This window comes from Myotis nattereri (assembly GCF_964212035.1).
Source record: "Myotis nattereri genome assembly, chromosome: 9".
Classification (NCBI taxonomy): domain Eukaryota; kingdom Metazoa; phylum Chordata; class Mammalia; order Chiroptera; family Vespertilionidae; genus Myotis; species Myotis nattereri.
The window spans coordinates 47,680,816-47,701,997 of NC_138084.1; the positions used below are offsets into that span (position 1 = coordinate 47,680,816).

Consider the following 21,182-nt stretch of genomic DNA (forward strand, 5'->3'; position numbering starts at 1 on the left):
CAGAATATGGTGGGAACCTAACGCAGGAGGGCCATCTGTCTGAGAGGGCTGTGGATGATTTCATCAAGAAGGGTCAGGCCATTTTTAGACTCTGCCTTGGTTCTGCCTTGAATATATCATACGGTGGGGAGTTTTTATTACTATTCAAATAGATTTACAGGTGTTTGATGACCCTCTCTCTAAGTGTGTGGGCTCAGAAATCTATGTCTGAGAATCTGCCAAGTTACGTGGTTTTCATTCAAGTCCCCATTTTCACAATCCCGCTGATGCCTTTCTCCGAGGAGCTATAAAAAAAAAATACCACCTTTCCCTGGCACGCCTTCCGTGTCTTCTCTCTGCCTCTGCTCAGTCTCAGGGAAAGGTATGCTGGGAAAGCACTCTGTCATCTATAACACTTAATTTAGTATTATGAGCAGCACACGGCTACAAGTCTGGCTACAAACTGAATTCTCTGCCATGAAATAACTGAGAATCGACCTGTTTTTCTTAAATGGGACAAATGTGAATATAGCTGTCCACTATGAGACCAAGACTAAGGTAGGCACTCACTAAATGGCCAATCAATTAGAATCTAAAACTTCAGTGTTTCAAGGACTTTTGATAGTTGACTGTTATTGCAACGTAAAAGAAAAGAACATGCTCATTTATATGAGATGTTCAACACAGCAACCAATCAATCAACCTGGCCACTGTGTTTTCCATTCAAAGGAAGAACCATTTACTGAGTGTGCACGCCAAGCCTAGGAGAGATTAGAAGTTTAGAAGAAAGCGTAGGCTATGTGGCCTTTGCACAGCAGAAGCCTATTGGGAAAGGTGAGAAACACCAGCGTTGCCACCCAAAAGTGGTGGGGGAAGCAGCTGTAAAAGCCCAGGCACAGTGCTGTGACGCGCAGATGACCACCCAGGCATTCTAACTCCTTAGCCAACATCAGCCACCACTCCTGGTCTAAACAATTACAGGCTCCCTCATTCTCCAATTAGTCCCATACAAACTCGTGTCTAGCTGGCTGGAACTTCCTGTTAATTAGGCCTCATTTGTATTTGAAATCAGTCTTGGAAGAAACAAGGCCCAAATTTTAAGAATGGTGATATATTGTTTTCTCTTGCTCTAAGGTGTTGCCCCTTGTAAGATGCAAAGAACACCTCTTGTGCAGTTGCACAAGCTTGGGAACCATATCAAAGGCTGGCTCTACCACTCAGCGGCTGTAGGACCTGGGCATTATGTAATTCTTTGAGCCTCAGACAACTTTTAAAATGGGGTAGTTGGGAGAATTAAATAAGATAATTATGCATGATAAACACAGCCTGACTTATAGCTCAAACACAATATTTGAATCTTCTATTTACCTTTACCTCCCATTTTTAGTAATATTATATGTTGTACCCACAACCTCAGGTTGGGCTCACAGAAAGGCGCAATGGTAAACTGAGGCAAGTATCTAGATCAGAGTCAGCAAACTTTTTCAATAAAGTTTCAAATAATAAATATTTTAGGCGAGTAAACCATAATGTCTCTGTTGTAATTACTCAACTCTGCCATTATAGCTTGAAAGCAGTCACACACAATTTATGAATGAATGAGCATGGCTGTTCCAATAAAACTTTACAAAAAGCAGTGATGAGCCAAATTTGGTCTATGGGCTGCAGTTTGCCAATTCCTGATTTAGATGCTTCAGGACAGTAATGACAATGACAGTTGCTATACACTCAAGGTCTATGCCACTGTGATACACACATTTGTTATTTCTAAACTAATTAACATTTTGTTATATATTTCAGATCCTAAATTTCTAGAGCAGTTCCAATTTCACAATATTTAATCCTATCTTTTTTTTTTTTTTTTAAAAACCATGTGCTGTAATAGTGTGTGAACTCTGGAGCTGGACAGACCTCAGTTCAAATCCCAGCATCACCATTTTACTTACTACATGTGGGATGATTGGCAAATTATTTAACTCTTTAATCCTCAATTTTCTGATCTGTAAAATGGAGGTAATAACTAATTCAAAGAGTTGTTGAGAAGATTAATGAAATAATGGATGTCAACTAGTTAGCACAGTGGGTAACATAAGTAGGTATTCAATAAAAGGTAGCTGCTACTATTATTAATATTATTATTGAGTTTATTTATTTTAATGTTGGATAACTACACTAAGAAATCCACAAACCAGAAAATAACCTTTTGTCAAACTATGTCAACATTTGGGTCAAAAACTATGGTCCTCATAAATACGAACCTTGCGAAAGAGATCTCAATCAGACAAGCCCAGTGACATGAGGATCCACATGGGAAGCAGCGAGATGGGTTTGGGGCCACGTGTCTCAGCCCAAGGCCACCATTTCATTCTCCCCTAGCACTTTGTCCTTCTCTTGAGAGCAACTGTCCCAAGCATATGTAATTTACTAATTCTGCAATTAGTTTAATGCTTTACTCCCTTCATTAGAATGTAAACTCCATAAAAGCAACATTGGGTCTAATTCATGCCATGAAGATCCTCAATACATATTTGTTGCAATGAATCAATGAGTGGAGCAGGAGACCTCCGTTCTGGTACCTACTGTCTGACTAACTTGTGGAACCTTGGGATAGTTACTTTTCCTCTCTGGCCTCAATTTCTTCATCCATAAAATGAGAGTTTGAATGAGATGCCTGTTAGTTCCTTCCAGTATAACCAAACCAGGAAGAGAGTCAAAGCAACATCAACTTTGATGATTTTGTTCTTAATTTCAACAAGCTTGACTGGATGTCAGGCTTGTGTTCTGGGGTTACAGAGATGCCATATATCCCCTTATCTGAAGAATTTTATATTCTACTTACCCTACTTTGTTCCAGAAAGGATTTAAAGTGGGTCTTCTATCTCAAAAAGTATGTCTCAGTGTGAATTTTGCTAGTTCTCTGAGGTCATAAAAAAACAAGCTTCTGAGATCAAATAAGTTTGGGAAACATTGCATCCTACTGTTTTATCCTAGAAAGTCACACTCAATGTTAATATAGTAAAGGCTCTGAAAGTCCTACAATAAAGAAACCTGATTAGATTATGAGGACATTTTTCCATTTTAACCTCAGAACTCTCCCCTGTAACCATTTACAGAAACATGGGATGCTCCATTCCACTGTGGGAAGCCCTGCTCTAGGGAGCACATCTTAGCTCTCAGTGCCTTGAGCACACATCCTGAGCTGCTCTGAAACTGCCTGGAGAAACAGGTGTTCTCCAGGAGGGAAAGCTCTACATGGGAAATCGCGGGCACTTTATCCACCGTCAGTTTCTTTAAATGGACTCACTTATGCCCTGAGGATCTGCACTGTCCTATCAGTTTCAGGGTTTCAGAGGGACCCTGAGTACCTGTTGGTTGAATGAGGTCTGCTCTCATCTAGCAATTTGCTTCTGGGATAATCACACCCCCATTAGCCAGTATGAGGAAGGCTCCTCTGGGGTGACTTGCTGACTTTCTTAAAGCAATATGTCCATCCCTACCCACTGCTGAAGCTCATTAATTCCACAAACCCCGAAGCTCATCAATAATTCAGAGAACCCAAGTGACATTAACAGTTCCCTCTGGAAGGACTCACACCAGGCATTTGCTAGAGCCAAAATAATATAATTTTAAGGGTTAGAGAAGGGCTAAACTTTTCAAAAGAAATGATGCCCTTTAAATGACAAGGGACCGCTTTATCTTCCACCTTTTGCTAAGCCTACAAGGAAGCCCCCCTTGATGCTAGCAGCAGGAATGATGAGAAGACTTTCGGAATCCTTGGTGTTACTTATTTTTCAGTTAAGGGGGTAAAACACACCCACCTAACGTATCAAAATATCCCGTTTCTTTCTGGTTCTCTTTCTGGTCCTCTGGTACTTTTTCATCCCTATCATCACTTCCCTAGAAGTGTTATCTAGGTCACCATCATTTCCTACCTAGATAGCAGCAATAGTCTAATTGGCCTCCCTGTCCCCTAATGCTCTCCGTCAGCCCTTTTCCAACATGTGGCCAGATCAAGCCTTCCAAATCACAAATGTCACCAGGTCGTCATCCTGCTTTTAAAAACCAAACCTTCAGTGGCTTTCTCGTTTGTTTATGTAAAAGTTCACAGTCTTGGTCTTCAAAGCCCTCTGAACTTGGAGATCTCCTTGCTAAGTAGGCCCCTGGACTTCCCCTATCTTAACTCTCATCGTGTTGGAATTGTTTTATTAGTGTCCTCTCTGCTAGACTGTGGGCTACCCTAGAGAAGGGACTGTTTCTGTTGTGTGGCCTCCACATTTCCTGGCCTCCATAATTGTTGAGTGAATGCTGTTTCTTTAGTCTCTACCAATACAATTGGAAAGCACAGAATAGAAGCTGGCTTGTCTTTGAACTGCAAAGCACTCTATTTTGATAAGTCCTGAGCCTGCATTATATAGGTCTTTGAATTCTTAGGATTAGTACCCATTATACCAGAAAGTTAGCCAGATAGGGGCTTGGTTCAGACATAGATTTTGCCATTTGTCTTTTGAATCAACTTATGATTCACTGACTCATGAATATGCAATACTTTACCGAGTAGGAAAAATTCACCAAATAGAGGGTAACACTTAAATTTAATCTAGTTTGATGATTCCTCTAACGATTATTTGTGAAAGTCCTATAGAGACTCACAGGTACTACTCTCTCTTACTGGAAAGATTTTATTCTCAGTTGAAAATCAACATGTGAAATAACAGGAACTTCTCAACACCAGGCATCCACCGATGAGTCTAGTAACACCTTTGCAGTCTTTGGCAAAGATATCCTAGTTGAAAAGCATTTAGTAATTTATGTTTCCCCTAAAATAAGTTTTTAACAGAAGATGCTATCTCTTATTAAAAGCCAATTTCACCTTTTCTTTATAATTTCACAAATTAGTCTCACTAACAAAGTCCTCCACATTAAGAGTCAGAATGAGCACATGATGCTAGAATGGCATAACTAATGTTTGCTGAGCATCATTCCTGCCCATGTGCTAAGTGCTTTACATTCATTATTTCACTTAATCCTTACACCAACCCTAGGTGGTGGGTCCTGCTATCATCATCTTTTATAAAGACTCTGAAGTGAAGGGAGGTTTTGTAACTCACTCACCGTCAGCTAGTTCGTTAATTGTCGGACTTGGGATTCAACTCAGGCAGCCTGACTGCAGCGCACAAGTCCTTAACCACTGAGCCAGGTGCTGTGCCAGGGCTTAAGGATAAAAAGATAGGGTGTGGTTTTCCTCCTGGGGAGTTGGAATCCTTTAGGAGCATACGTATCTGATCATCCTGAGACTTATTCTTAGAGCAATGAGGCCTATTTGGAAAACTAGGCACTACCTAATTAATATAAATGTTTAAAATAGAAGGAATAACTTTGCCTGTAGGAAATACTGTTCAAAGAGAAGACTTACCAAAGCCAGGCCTCTGAAAAGGAAAACAAAACAAAAGACCACCCACTCCCTGAGGTAAAGGGTCTGTTTTGCCCTTTGTCCAGAGCCTGGCACAGTCTCTAGTACAGCAGTGCTCTGTATGTGGTTGTTGGATGAGTGAACACGGCAGTGATAGAACGCAGCTCTTCAGGTTTCTTAGCTTGCTCTGGGGTCTCTTCTTCTCTCAGGCCACCCACCCTGGTTCCCACCATCTTAATTCTAATGGACCAGGGGCCGTAAGGGATGGGCAGGGTGACATGAGATGGGGTAGAAAGCATGAGGAGTGTATGTGTGTATGGGGAGGAAAGGACAATAGCACAATGATAATGTCACAAACAGATTGAGCACTTTTGGGGGAAGAATGACACTCTGGGTATTATCAATCACCTTGTGACGAAACACCTACCCACTGGGCAGTAGATGCTGTGACAAAGCTGGGGATGTGGCAGTATCTAGACACCATGCTTATGGGTGTATATACACTTTTTTATATACGCATTTCTTCTTTATGCTTATACACAAACACACACACAAAGACAATAGGAAAATAGAGGAAGGAAGACCATACCTTTAACTACCCTATCCAGATAGTGCGCTTGGGAAATAAAAGACAGGACATTTAAGGTAGGATCAAATAAGTGCAATACTGCCTGCCACATAACCATGCCAGGTGCTGAGGAGACAAAGGGGGTGCACCCACATTTGGGGCAGACTTGCCATGGTGGGGAAAATAAAATCAAAGACAGGATACCATGAGAGAGGAGGAGGGAGAGCAAGCACATTCTCCAGGAAGGGCCAAAAGGAACTTCACCCAAATATGATCATACAAACAAGATGATGAATGGGTAAGGAAAACGGGAGGAAAAGGAGGATGGGAAGCTGCGAAAGTGGCCGCCCTCCTGTGTCTGCCAGGTTTGTTCAGCTCTATGGAAAACGAGAACTTGCCCTTTGTCTACCCAGAGCAGCATCCAACTTCCCTTCTGGGGCAGCAGTGGTTTAAAAACAGGTGCACCCTGTTTGGGCAGTGGGGTACCCAGGACACTGGCATTTAGAACTATATGATATTGAAGTCATTTGATATATTCTAGGGAAGTGGGTTGAGTGTTTAGTCAAATATACCACTAGGTTATCTGTCTGCATTCCTGAATGTTCTGTGGACACATGTGCCCACCTAGACTTGGGTGCTGCATGCCTGGTGTTCTAAGTAAGAGGCATCTCTCCTCAGTGCATCTTACAAAGACTGCGAGGTGCTGGTCAATGGATGTCATTGTGAAAAAGGAGAAAAAGAAAAGAAAACCTGACCCCTTCTCAATGCTTATTAACTCAAAAGACAGAATGATATATGCTTTGTTCCCCAATGGAGGGGTTGTATCCAAGCACTGAATCATTTGGCAATCTTATTTTATGGGTGGGGGTCAAATGTTGCTCTGAAAGAAACCCCACTGTGCATATATGTGTGTTTAAAGCAGAGCAGACCTCTTCATTCGCGGAATAAATCAGGAACCCCATTTCACCTTTCCCACTTCGGCTGCAGCCCTAATCATTTGAGGAGCTTCCCTTTCATCCCCTTCTCTATGACTCCTTCATGTGTGCTCCCACAAAGGCCAGACAGATGGCCGTCTCCTGAAGGGCCTGATGCTTTCTGCCAGGTTGGCCCCCATCCTCAGTTCGATTTCATACATGAATCAAAAGTCCGTAAGTAGGACTGGACTGCAATGGTGGGGCCTTATCTGGAAGCCCTAGGGTTCTCTAAAGTGTAGGGACATTCTTACTCTCTTCATAATAAACCATACATTTTATTTTTCCAATCCTCTGGATAGATACTATTGTTATTTATCGGAATATCTTTGCCTCAAAAGACTGGTGGAAGAGAGGCTCTGTTCTTAGTCTGGGTATCCATGCGGTCTCTATTTCAAGATGAAATATGCTTCTGCAGGCTGTACACCAAGTGGAAATTTGGGAAGGGGAGGTTTTAACTGGGCCGGCACCTTCCCCTTCATTCTGATAGATGCTGTGGCGTCCGCAACATAATAAGCTATACCAGGGGAAATGAAGGTGAGTGGCTTAGTAAGCAGGAGCCAATAAACAAAGCTGTGGAATGCCAAACAATGAAAACCAGGGCCAGCCCACAGGTAAAACACCCCGGGAAGCACCTCTGGCTAAGGTGAAGGCTTTCTTGATTCTTGGTTCATCTGTCACTTTTGTCTTAGTCAAGTTCATTCATCTAATTTTGCAAAGGGGTCTAAAATTTCTCAGACATCGCCTCCCAGGATGTGCTGTTAGGCAGCACTAACATGCAGGATCTCCTGGCTCAGTTGTTGCTCTTAGCTTTCAGATCTGCAGGGCTTTGCTGAGGGTCATAGTCACACATTCTTGTAAAAACTCTGACCTCCAGCTACAGAAGAGATGGAGTGAGCCTAGATGTCTTTCACAGGGTTGGGAAGGATGATAGGCTGAATGAGACACAAACACTGTGATCCAAATGGCCACGCCACCACACAGTATCCACTCTGAGAGAGTTCTCCAGCAAGAAACACTTTGCCTCCAAACTTAATGATGATACCTTGGCTCCGGCGATGAGTACAGTGTATATCCACACCCAGGTGCTGACTTCAGAGCTCTCACTCTTCTAGTGCCATTCTACTTTTGAGAATGTTTTAGTAGTAAAGATCTCTATTGAATGTAAATATGCTTTTAATACCTTTAAAAATGCTTACTAATTTCTCCAGACTGCAGGCAGCAATAGCAGCCAGTAGAGGTGACAGAGGTAGACTCATGTTGCAATCAGTGTTGTAGGTTTCAGGGGACAGAAGTGGACTTTCAAAACTTCAAATTCTCACTCCACAAATCAAGAGGCCACTTTGCACAGTGACTTCAAGCCACACTGTGAATCCAAAAGCTGATAACAGCCAGTCCATACTAAGTCCAGCAGTTTCCTGGGAATGAATTAGAGCTTCTTTGTCTCTGGCTCTTGAAAGTATAAATGATAACCACGTCTCTGAAGTCCAATACAATTTAGGCAGAAGCCCATACTATTATTGCTTTCATTGCTTGATAATCTTGGCACACATGGCCATAAGTGATGGTCACTTAAAAATTCATCATGATTTTTAAATCTTAACTTTACGTAAAGATGGCAAAACTTCCTTAAGTTTGCATTATAAACGGTGGATTCAGACTTCACAAAATTTATTCATCTTTCTCCTCAGAACTTCAGGATAGAGATGATGGCAGTAGAGTCATTTTTCCTCTTGGGCCATGCTTATTTTTTTCAACACTGCACACATGTTTCTTGTGCTCTTACATTCCCATCACTATGCAAGAGGACCGTGGTGGCACACAGCTGTTTATGACACAGACTCTGAGCTTTGGCATGAGGTTGATCTGGGAGGTCGTGGACCTTTTTAGCATCTCTATGACCTCCAACATGAAAACTTCTCTCCTTGACTTGCCTGTACCAACAAAAGTTTCTCTGAGGATAATTTCAAGAAGCTTCGGGGGCCCCCAATCCGAGGTTATGGAGAACATGGCCAGAGGCTTTTCACTCTTCTTCCCCAGGAGCCTCAGATGGCTTAAATCATTGTATCATAAGAACACATTAGGCCAGATTAAACAAGGCTCATTATAGCAGGCGATGCCTGGGGTGGCTATAATCACCTAAATTTCTTTCAGACGAATGGCAAACCATCAAAGTCATGTTCGTGTTAAGATGTTGGATACATTAATACCCTTCTCTGTTTGGATGGTCTTGAGTAAGTGGCCAATGGCATCATCCTGACGGGAACTCACAGGGCCCACTAACTTTCCTCATTTCCCACCCCTACCACATGTGGGCTAAAATCTCCCAGAACCATCAACTGCTCCCATAGCTTGGAGTAAATCCCTGTCCATTTTCTCTTTATCCTTGTTAGCATCTGTCCTGTCAGGTCGCAGGCCATGTTGTGAGAGAATGCTTTTGAGGAGGGATATGCATGGGGCCATCACACAGGTGCCCAGGCCTCGTGAGCGACTTGAGACTTTTTCGTTGAGGATTCTCCAATTACACAACAAAGAAAAAAACAAAACCCCACTCCGAGAGCTACCATTTGAAAGTGGACAAAGAGCTCCAGAAGGTTTTGTGGCCTTTCTTTATAATTTCTCTTCATCTGGCTTTGCTCACTGTAGCAATTGCATCATCAGAGTATTATTTTGATCTTTACTCCCAGAGGAGGATTTGTTTAAGAATCAAGACTTATGTGATTGGACAGCTCTCCTGAAGCCTAGTAAATAATTCTGTATATCTGGCATCTTGAATAATCACCGCTTTGGGGTCAAGGTTGGAATTTCACCAATGTAATCAGAAGCTGGCATTTCCCACATGTGTTTTGAGTCTTTATAGACAGGGGCACTGAAGTGAATAAAATAACAATCAGAGAAGTGATCCTAAATGTGAGCAGTGCTTTCAAAGAAATAGAAAAAAAATGAACACCTTCTTAAATTTAACTGTGATTTGCAGCTTTCTCTAAAAAAATTGGAGGTCAAGCCCTAGACTTAAGAGAGCCATAAAATTTCTGGAAAAGATATCCCAAAACATGCTTCTGGTGACTGTGTGTTGACCATATACTTGAAAAATAGATAGAATTCAATCCATCTTACCTTAATTCTGGACTAGGAAAACTGGGTTCCATATACGCCAGCGATTTTGAACCAGTGGGCCACAAGAATTTTTAAAACAAGCAATTCTTTACTATTTTAGTTAGGAGCACTGACTTCCCTAGATTGTCAAATCAAAACAAAACAAAAACGACAACAGCCAACACAATAGCTGTCCAGTGTGAATGGATCAGAATTATACCTTTTTTTTTTTTTTTTGGTCAGATCGGCAAAAAATATATTTTTTGGTGTGCTGCAGAATTTTAGTGATTAGTTTATGTGTGCCATGAGATGAAAAAGGTTGAAAATCCCTGATACGTACAAGTGGGAGCATTAGTGACGAGTGAGAGCAAAAATAGGAAATCCCTTTTTATCTGTTGGATATTTTCAGAAGCAGGTAGCTCAGATTCAGGCTGACTGATGGGTGTGCCGTGCTGTGGACACCAGGAGGCCTCCGCCACCCCATTCTGTGATTCACAGAGGGGGAAACAGAAGCCCCCACTCACCCTGTGGTCTGTCTGACCTTTCTTGAAGATGCAAAGAGACAGATAATTCTTAAGGAATTAGAATTCAATGTGACATATTCTTGCTTTTTAACTAAAAACCCCCACAACTGCCTGATAAAGAGGATATCACTGTCAAATTCCCTTTTATTCCAAAAACCAACCTCTATGCTAAAAGATGGAGCAAAACCACCAAAGGAGCTATTCAATTCCAAGGTTAGTAATCTGCTCTGGGTAATGTCACTGGGTAAAAGGTCCTGATGCTGAGGACTTGGCCATGAGGAGCGCAGACCTGGCTTATTCGTCTGCGCCAGCTGTTGAAAGCAATCAGGTCCCGCTTTTCTGTTTAGAGAGGGTGGCAGTGTGAATAAACAGGCCCTCCTCGCTTCTGCCTTCACTGCGTGGAAATCTCCGAGTCAGTGTTGTGGATCCTGGCTCTCTCCCTGGCATGCGGCATAAATATACTCTAGCATCAGAGCTAGCGAGGGTAGAATGACCTGCTGTATAAGAATCTGGTAACAAAAGAAAATGTAACACTTGAATTTCTGACTTCTCACATCAGCATTTTTTTCTTTTTCCTAAATGATCCTCACAGGGAGCAGAAGTTCCCTGGAAATATAAGAAAGTGCTTCTTGTTACCATCCAAGTTTAAAAAGGACTTTCTCCTTCTTATTTCCATTTTAAAAAAAAGGCACCGCCATTGTTTCCCTCCTTTGCATGGCCTGGCCCTGCCCTCTTGTCCCCAAGGCTACAAAGCCTTCCTTCAGCACTGAGGTGCTCCTTCGCTTGGCAGGGATGCAGCTGGCCACAGGCAGAGACCCAGGGGGGCGAGTTGCCATGCGGGGAGATGAGACAGGGACGGAAAATGCTCACCACACAATGAAAGGTAATGGAATTCCCAGCCAGCGTCCTTTCATCTGAGCCACTATGACTAGCCCATTACTGCTTCAATGTCCTGTGACATTTTTCTGGTATTTATGACCGTCAACCTCCCTCTCAAATCATGCACATTCACCTTGATAGATGTCTTATCTGGAGGGGAAGATGCATCCGAAATCCCGAGGAGGGATCTGCTCTTAAAGACTCACCATAGGGTGGGCAGCGGAGGTGGGAGGGGGTGGTTTGACTTCTTGGCAGCAAAACAAAAGGGACATTCTTTAGGTCCGGCTGATGAGCAGCCATGAGATGAGACACTACATGTAGCCCAGCCTGCCCACAAGCAGGTCATGCGTCATCCGTGACTGCGCTGGAGAGAATGTCCCTAAGTCCCTCATCATCTGACTCAAATTTGATGTTTTATCTTATAAAAGTCTGACATCCATAACTTTTTGGAACTTGGGAAGCCGGGTTGAAGACTGTGAGCAAGCCAGGAAAACAGAAATGTCCTCCCTCTGAGCTCTGATTTTAGTTTTAATAGGGCTGGGCCCCTTGTGGGCTGGGGAGGCTGAAAGGTCAGCTGTCCTCAGACATGCAGGAAAGGGGAAGCAGAGGTGAAGGAAGAGGGCCCGCCAGGAACTTGAGCCCCTTCTCTTTACCGGGGGTTCAGGTCCATCACAAGGTAAGATGACACTGACACAAGAAGCCACCCAGAAGTCACAGAAAGATGAATGCTATGGAAAAGCAGGGAGGGCTGCCATGGGCTCTATGTGGCTGAAAAGAGTGTGGGCTGGTGAGTTAGGTGTGGAACTCTGAGCTAATCCTAATAGGAAGACATGGCCTCTGGGAAGGCTACGGGCTGGATGTCTCTGCAGAGGAGGGAATAACGTGTGTGCTTTACAGGGTGACTGCTAGGAATACGAAATAATGCAGTGAAAGCCTTTAGCACAGCACTTGGCACAATAAAAGTATTCAAAATTAGGAGCCATTATTATCAATGTATTAAGTAGAAGGTATTCTACAGCCACTTATAAAGAGTGATATTGTGAGGGCAAGGATGGTGACTATGCATGGATTTCAGGCTATAAAACAAAAGGAATGGGGCCTAAAAAAAATACACACACAAAAAAAACACCATGAGATAAGAGGCAGCTCCATTTGCTTAGAATTCCTTTGTCCCCCCCAAAGCTTTGGGGGTTGTCTCCCAGTTGCTATAAGACTCAAGAGGTGACCCTCAGAGCGGGAGAGGCACCCAGAATCCTGCCTTTGGAAGCATGTGCGCACCATCTGATCCAACCCGCCTTTAAAAAAAATGCAAGAAGTTAAAACACACATCCACAGACCAGTTGATTCAATAAAGAGCTTTTGGTGAGTGTTCATTCCAGATAATAAACCAAGCAAAATGTCTGGCTGTGTTTAAAATCAACAAAAGCAGCGGGAAAGGCAGAAAGAAGGGAAGGGAGTGATCGGCTTGTTTTGAAAGCTGCCAACAGAGCTGCTTTAGCAGGGGCCCTGGTGCCGAGGAGCCCCCCAGGGAGGAGAAAGGAGACAAACGCAGACAGGACGGAAGCCCAGGACAGGGGAGGAGGGGTCCTAGGCTAATGGGATGCAGATGTGGCCTGTGGGAAGCTTTCCTCAGGATTCCGGGAATCTTTGGTTGCTCAGGACTAGGAGGCCAGTGGGTGTGAAGGGCTCAGAGCTAAGCCCAGCGCCTCCCAACCAGAGAGTGAATTTGATAATAATGGCTATATTTATCGAGTGTTATACTATGTGCCAGCCTGTTCTAAGCTCTTTACATGCATTATCATTCCCATTTTATAGGTGAGGAAACTGAAGCTCTCAGAGAGGCACTGGGACTTGCTCACAGCTGCTAAGGGAGACTCCTCTGCCTCATTCTTGAACCCAGGTTCCTTAACGCAGAGCTACACTGCAATTGGCCTGGGAAGGGCTAATTAGCAAGGCATGCTAACCAGCTGGAATCTGGGAAATGCAGATTGGGGAGGAAGGGAGGTTAGTGTCCAGTGATGAGTTTTAGTCCAATTGATGTCTAGGAAATGCCAACCATAATGTCACCAGATGAAAGGACTTTTTGCCCAGTTCCCACATGTAGTGGGGTCAGTCCTGGCCCTGAAGTACCCGACAGACAAAGGCACCGTGCAGGTCAGAGAAGCCACCCCGGACCCGCAGGCCCATCTTACCGATGGTGCAGTGCTCGCCATTCCAGCCGGGGCTGCATTCACACTTGCCGTCGCGGCAGGTCCCATGCTCTGCACAGCGCGGGTGGCAGGCCCGCTGGTCGCAGGCCGCCCCCATCCAGCCTTCCTCACAGCGGCAGGTGCCCCCCACACACACGCCGTGGCCCCCGCAGTCGGCAGCACAGATTTCTGTGGGGAGGAAGGGGAGGGGCCAGGAGAAGCAGGAGAGAGAGGAGAAAGAAAAAAAAAATACTGAGCAAGTTGTTGCTGGGAACAAGAGTCACACTTGGCTACCTTCCTTGGCTTCTGGGAGCAGTTGGGATTCCAGGGGCTGGGGAAGCTAATCTCCGTGGACAATGACCCTTGGACAAGAACAATTCTCCGGGCAGAAACCTGTCCCAAACCCATTCTTCGAAAAATAGGATGGATGGAAGGGCTCTGCTCTGTTTGCTTCCCCTATTGCCAACCTGTCCCCAGGTCTGTGCTTGCCACTTCCAAAGGGGACTGTCCCGCTGAACAGATGGGAGGAAAAGTCAAATTTAATTAAACACTGGTTATGTGTGAAAACAGTGAGGATGAGTCTGCGATCGCCAGAGAAGGGCTAGTGGGCGTGTTCTGGGGCCTGCGTTTTGGTCCAACCTTGACTCTGATTGACGAGGGGTGAAAGGAAGGCTGGACCCTGGGCCTCATGTACTCTAGGAGGTGGCTGGTTTGTGCTTTTGCCGGGTGTATGTTCAGTCCTTTGCCACTGCAATTCCAAGCACCATCTAAATGGCCTCTCTGATCCAAAGCAATCAGATAGGGGGGCGGGGGCACTCCACAGTGGGAGTTGTCTGGCCCTTCACCAACACGTACATGATCTGATTCACAAGCCCCTGGGGCCTGGGGTCAGCGCAGCTTCATGATCATCCAGGCAGAGGCTGTGGAGGCTCCCAAACACAACTGCTGTTTAGGGACCGGGCTGACTAACCATGGCCGTGATGCCCCCGCCAGGGCTCTAGAGGGAGACCCTGACTCGATTCTGTGCCTCGTGGCCCAACCATCTTCAAATGAAAATCCCAACACCTTTAGTTTCTTTTAAATTAAGTTAATTGGCACCTGTACCAAATTGCATTTGCCCATTACTACTCCCTTCTAAGCTACTAATCGTCTAGCTATTTTTGAGAAAAAAAAGAAATGAGGTCCTAGAGGCTCAGTCCTTCTTATGAGTCTATAAGGCAATGGCTAAAATGTTCAAGAATTAAAAAATAACACAGTGAGTTACCATTTATAGTGAGTTCCCACGCCAGACACCTTGCCAAGCACACTGCCTGAGAAGGGAGTAGAGAGGCTGCTGTAAAATGGGTGCAAGAGCCCTGACATAGAGCCAGACTCAGGAGCTTCTGAGCTGTGTGACCTTGGCCAGGTTCCTTGACGTCTCTGATGTGCGGAGTGTGGGCAGTACTGATGCTGCCTCATAGCCCCTGTGCTGACCCTCAGGGCTGTGATGAGCATGCAGTAAAATGGATGACAGAAAGGGCTTGGCAAATGGCAAAGGCCACAAACTCAAGAAATGTTTCTCGGGACAGTGAGTTTTAGACTAGGAGTCCAAGGATCAGGTTTGCAATATCTGTGCCTGCTCAGCCACTAATCTGCTATGTGACCTTGGGGAGGTCACTTCCCCTCCCTAGGTGTCAGTTTCCTCATCTACTGCAGAGGGGACCTGATGGCATTATTCCTTCCGGCTCTAAGGGAACTTTATGTCTACATCATAAGTACCCTCCATGTTACAGAGCATCATCTACCCCGAGGCTCAGCTCAAGTGTCCCTCCTGCTGAGAGGAATCGCCTTCGATTCATTCTGTGGTTGCTCTATTGCTCCTGGCCTTCCCACTCTACATGGTGGAGTGGTTTGCTGTTTCTGTGTCTGTCTCAGTATCAGACTAGGGACGCCCGAGTCTGGATTGAATTCTTCTAATCAGGTCTAGGCCTGATACCCAACACAAATCTTGGCACAGAACTGACCCTTAATTAAGGTTGTTGGCTAATGGATTAATCTGTGTTTGCCTGGGGCTATAGGTGCCTGAGACTGTAAAACAGATCACAAACACCCTACTCAGCCTGGTGGAAATCAGTCCAGGACTATTTATCTGCTTATCTCTAGTGAGTTGCTCTGAGGGAAACTTGCCAAGTGAGGGGAGGGGGGTAGCAGTGTCATTCCACCAAACAGTCCTCCTGGAATGGGCCTTTCTCAGAATGCCCTTCAAGCTTCTTTCCCTTCTTTGCACACAGACCACAATGACACTCTGCAGGCCCCAGGCCTCCCTGAGTCCTGTTTCTGCAGTTCCCATCCCTTCTGCACCTCGCTCCTAGGGCCCTGGCCCCTGCTGACTCTGGAGGCAGAGCCTGCACTCAGGGCTAGAGCTTTCAGGGAAGCCAAGAGGGAAGATTGGCTTGGCATCTGTTTGGCTATACTCAGCACTATTTCAGGTGGCAGTTTATTGTGGCAGCGAGGTGGGGCCACTGCCTGGGTGCTTCAGGCAGCAGGGCGTGCAGAGTTGATGGGGGTGGAGAGCCGAGGAGGCAGGCTCTCTCCCCAACTTGACTTCAGGTCTTAGCCAATAGGTAGTTCAATCCCTTATTAAGCAGGCTGGAAGCAGTGGGATGAAAAGCTAGTGACTTGGAATCAGATGTGCCTCCAAATATTAATTCTGCCAGTTATTCAACCGTAGGCAGCCTATCCACTGGCCCTGAGCTTCAGTGTCTTCCTCTGTAAAATGGGGATGATGAAAGCACCCAGTTCAGAGGGTACAGAGTTCCTAATACATAGCAGGTATCGATAAATTCATACTGATTCATTATTCCTCCAATAATATTCCATGCATGCCCACTATGTGCCAGAGACTTGCCTGATGCCAGGAATCCACGGGTCAATAAGATATGATCCCCTCCCTCCAGGAATCATAGTCCAGACAAAACACAGGCTGATACTGGCATTCCAAGACTAACCACCTAATCTGCAGCCGTTACTCACTTCTGCACCTTTTTGCTTATGTGCAATGAAGGAAAACCAGGAATCTTAGGATCAGACAAATTTGGGGTCTACCCTTGGCTTTGCCACTTGTTGGCTGGGTAATCTGCAAGTTGAAAGTTATGGAATTCACTGAGCCTTGCTTTCTATTTCTGTAAAACGGGAATAATAATTCCCACTTCACCCATCTCACAGGGCTGGTGTTAGATCAAATGAGGAATGTGTGGGAAAGCTGTTCTTGGTTTAATAATGAACGCTTATTCAGGTTTTACAGTTTGCAAAGCACCCTTCATGTACCATGTCTCATTGAACTGTTAAACAATGCTGCTATCTTTCCTAGAGGTGATGCTACTGAGACCCAGACAATGCAAGGGAATTCTACAAGGTCAGGTGGTCTTCTGGTCCTTCTTCCTCACTGGACAATCCTCAGAGCAATGCTGCAAGACAGGAATTTTCCAGATAAGGGAACGGAGAGGCAAAGGGGCAGCTTTTCCTTTGAGGGGAACTTGGTTCTTCAAGCACATCTCCCCATTTTCTGGCTCTGTTGTTTATCCTTTGTGACAAATCAGATCCTGGATAGATGTGAAGTGAAATGAGATCCTCCACAGTTCTCATCCAGAGATCGTGGAGCTGTCCATCCAAACGCCCCATTTCCTCGCCAGTTCCTCTAGATGAGCTCTCCTGGCCTGGAGCGCCAGTTGCCTGGTGGCCGGGCACCCCTTCATCCGCCCTTTACATGTTGGGTTGTGAGCTCTTACACATTTTAATGGAAGGGGCCTGAACAGGGGGACCCTGATGTTTATGGGGTGCTGACAGTCACACAACCTGTCAGTGTCCAGGTTCTCTTCTGCCTGAGCAGATGGATCCACTGACATCTCAGAACCCTGAGATGCTACTTTATCATTTGTCCTCAAGCCATAGGCACTGTTGTTATTGTATTTATATATACTAGTGTGCGTGTGTGTATATATATATATATATATATATATATATATATATATATATATACTTTTGTACTTGAAATAAAAGGAACTCCTTTATTTTTCCTTCTAGATTCTGCTTTGACATTAAAGCAAACAGAACTTCGCAGAGTGGTGGTGAAAACCTAACAGTATGATGCTAAAGAATGGGCTTTGACAGCTCATAAGCCCTTTACGTGACATAAGTGAGACTTTGTGAAATCTGGGTCACGGCTGGTCTCTAGGTCTCAAGTCTCCTCAAATGTAAAGCAGGGATGACACCCATTCTGCAGAGAGCTGGTGTAGGAATTACGCTCATTTGTTTAATTTCGTAATTTCTCACTCTAGCGGCGCTGGAGAGCCAGTGGTGACTATGACAGGGTTCTTTCCTGACCTCAAGAAGCTGACATCTAGCATGGCAGGCAGACATACGCTCAATCAATTAAACCTCAACATGAATGGAAGGGAAGCTGCTAGCCTAGCGCCATGTGTGATCAACTGTGCCCATACAGTCTTATAAAAAAGGAAATGAGGTGGAGTGGCAAGTATACCAGACTGAAGTCAGAAGATCAGTTGTGAATTCTTGTTTATGCAACACACGCAGTACAGGTGAGCATTTGATAAATGCTGACAGACTTTCATGTGATTAACATCAGGGCTTTCTTACTAAATGCTGGAGGGTCAGAGCTGGAGGACTCTTCTGAAGTTCCATGCAGTACACAATTCATAGGATAGACTTTGGTTCAGATTCTGACCCCCCAATTTCCTTGGGTCCCTGTGGAGTCCTTGAGAGAATGACTTAATCTCTCTGAGCCATACTTCTTCACCACCAGAATGGGGAGGGTAATAATGGTCCCCTACAGGGTGAGGAGGGATAATTGAAAGAAGTATATGTGAAAAGCTCTATGTCAACTATGCTATGTACATGATTGACTGATGGGGACCTAAGATGTCCTGTATCAGCACAACTCCTAGTCACCTGGCAGAGTAGCATCTTCCTGAAGAGGAAAATATTTGCTTTTCTAGTAATAGCCTCAAAATTTGGATATTAAGCCCTTTCTCTGGTACCATCAGCCAAGACCTTCAAAACCCAGTTAGAAGCTATTTATATTTGTAGCCTAGGCATCCTCTTGAAAACAGGTGAAAATTCCCCACTGTTCTAAATTCTACGCCTATAAAGTTCTTGACTGCGCTGTATAGGTCCTTGGAGGTGAACCAGGTTAGGCCCAATGACACCTCAGGCCTTTTCCTAGACACGCCCCTTCCCATCCCACCTATGCCCTGCCTCACCTGTCCACATCCATCTCTCTAAAGCCCACCTGATGGCAGGCTCTAGCTTTTATTCATCATGGTTCCCTGACAGCAGGCACCAGGCCTGGCACAGCATGAGCTTTCAACAAATATTTGTTGAGAGAACAGATGAATTTTAAAAGCTCCATGGAAGAGGTGTTATGTCAGTTGGCTCAACTCTAGCTCAGTGCCATACTGTGCAAAATTTATTTGGTTAAACATATGCACACGGGCTCAGTCTCCTTTGTGCCTAACCTTCTTAGAAACTCATCTTCTCTGTCCTATCCGGGTTTGCTCAGTGGGTAGAGCGTCGGCTGGAGGACTGAAGGATCCCGCGTTCGATTCTGGTCAAGGGCATGTACCTGGGTTGCAGGCTCTATCCCTGGCCCCAGTCGGAGGGTGTACAGAAGGTAAACAATCGATGTGTCTCTCCCACATTAATGTCTTTCTCTCTCTCACCTACCGCGTTATCTAAAAATCAATCGGAAAAATATCCTCAGGTGAGGATTAAAAAAAAAAAAAAGAAACTCATTTCTCCAGTATTCAACCAAAATTGCTGTAAGTTTTAAGTGTCTCAGTCCTTACACCCACACACACATCACCCTTCATGCCAATGTCTGTGTCACTACTATTCTCTTTCTGTAACGGAGGTGGATACATGAGGAAGAGGTGAAAAGGGTAGGGGAAGGTAGAAGTTTTAGCTATTGGTTAATTGTGCCCCAGGCTCCTCTCATTAAATGTTGATTTCATAAGAGCCTGGATGAAGGCCCTATCTTGGGGCTATGGTTTAATTTGTCCTGACTTACTTTACAATCCTGTTCATTAAAATAGCTGGTAGGGGAAGCCGTGCCTTTCCCCTAAAGGGAGAGACTGATAGATAATTTTCCCATAAAATTTCTTCTCTGCAAAGATGCTCAAAATTGACATGAGTGGGGGGTGGAGGGGACCTCACCCAAGGATCTGTGCACTTTCCTGCTGAGCGGGGAACAGATCCAGGTGCAGCTATTTTTAAAATTCCAGGGATGTATATAAATAGAGGCTTGGCCCAGGGAGACCTCCCGGGAAGCCCTTTAATAAGCCTGTGCTTAGCACAAAAAAGGATGGCAGCGAAAACTGTTCCATTTTTCTTAGGCTCTGAGGTTCTTAGAGTGACCTTACATCTTAAGGCTTAAGACATTTTAATAGAGGGTTAAATAATTTAAAATGATTCCCACTAGGGTGTTGTTTCATCACTCACCCATCGGAGTTAGTGCACAGCTTGGGGAATTTCTCTGAAATCCTGGTACATTTTAAGTCCAAGCCACACGGCACAGCTTTGGAGGCAAAAAAGGGAGGAAATGTAGGACCATTGTTGGTGGCGTACAAGTGTTATCTCATTCAATCTTCCCAACAGTCTGCAGTGGTATTTTCACTCCCATATTGTAGTTGAGGAAAAACAGCTTGAAGAGATTAAGGGACTTGCTCAAAGATACTTAGCTAGAATGAAAGGTCACTAGGATTAACACAGCTATTTGGTCTGTAAATTGTGGGACCAGGTTTAGGCAAAATCTCAGATGTAATATGACATATCTCCCTGACGGTTAATTATGTATTAGATCATCATCCCAGCTAAACTATAGGATCTCTGAAATAAAAGTCTGAGTCTCCTTCCTCACCCTGACCCAATGTTCTTCATATTAAGTACTTTTCCTTTTGTTTATTTGTCTGTTCATCCTCCATCCATCCATTAACCCAGCCATCCATCATGTCATCCAACCATCCCACTAACTGTGTGATTTGGGCAAGGGACTTCATCTTTCTGTGCCTCAGCTTTCTCTTCTGCAAAGTAAGATAGAGACACCAACATCACAGGTTCATGTGAGGCTTAAACGAACACCATGTAATGTGCCTGGTATTGTACACTCTTCCACAGAACAAACACTCACTGTGTGGCAACCATATCACAGTTATGTGCTGAAAGGTCCAGGGGGAGGGAGGGATTGAAGATACTGGGAAGAGCAAGGGGGTGATGTCAACAACTGAGGTTCCTCTGCATAGCTGGAGGACTGGGTCTGGAGCATAAAGAGGGGCAGGCGTGGTGGGCACCTCATCCTCTGGTGAGAGGTAGGTAGGCAGAGACCCGTGTAAGGGACGGGCTGGGATAATGGAAAAGCGCATAACTAATGCTTTGATGTTCTCAGGGAGGTAGAACTCTCTGCTGAGCAGGATGCAGATGAACAGATGTGGAATTTTGAAAGAGCCCCTTGGGAATAAGAGAAATAACTCACAAAATGCAAGAGGACTGCAGCTGGGAGGGCCCAGGAGACGC

At 44.8% G+C, this 21,182-nt stretch overlaps 1 protein-coding gene across 1 annotated transcript in view; it reads right to left on the reverse strand.

Annotated features, from left to right (window-relative positions):
- The window catches only part of LOC308525505 (teneurin-4-like), a gene marked incomplete at both ends in the record, with an annotated part of 200,062 nt that overhangs the window by 13,173 nt on the left and 165,707 nt on the right, over positions 1-21,182 (reverse strand). Inside the window, one exon of the mRNA XM_081100313.1 lies at positions 13,620-13,805. Within this exon, the coding sequence (XP_080956439.1) occupies positions 13,620-13,805 (186 nt within the window). The remainder of the gene's footprint in view (positions 1-13,619; positions 13,806-21,182) is intronic.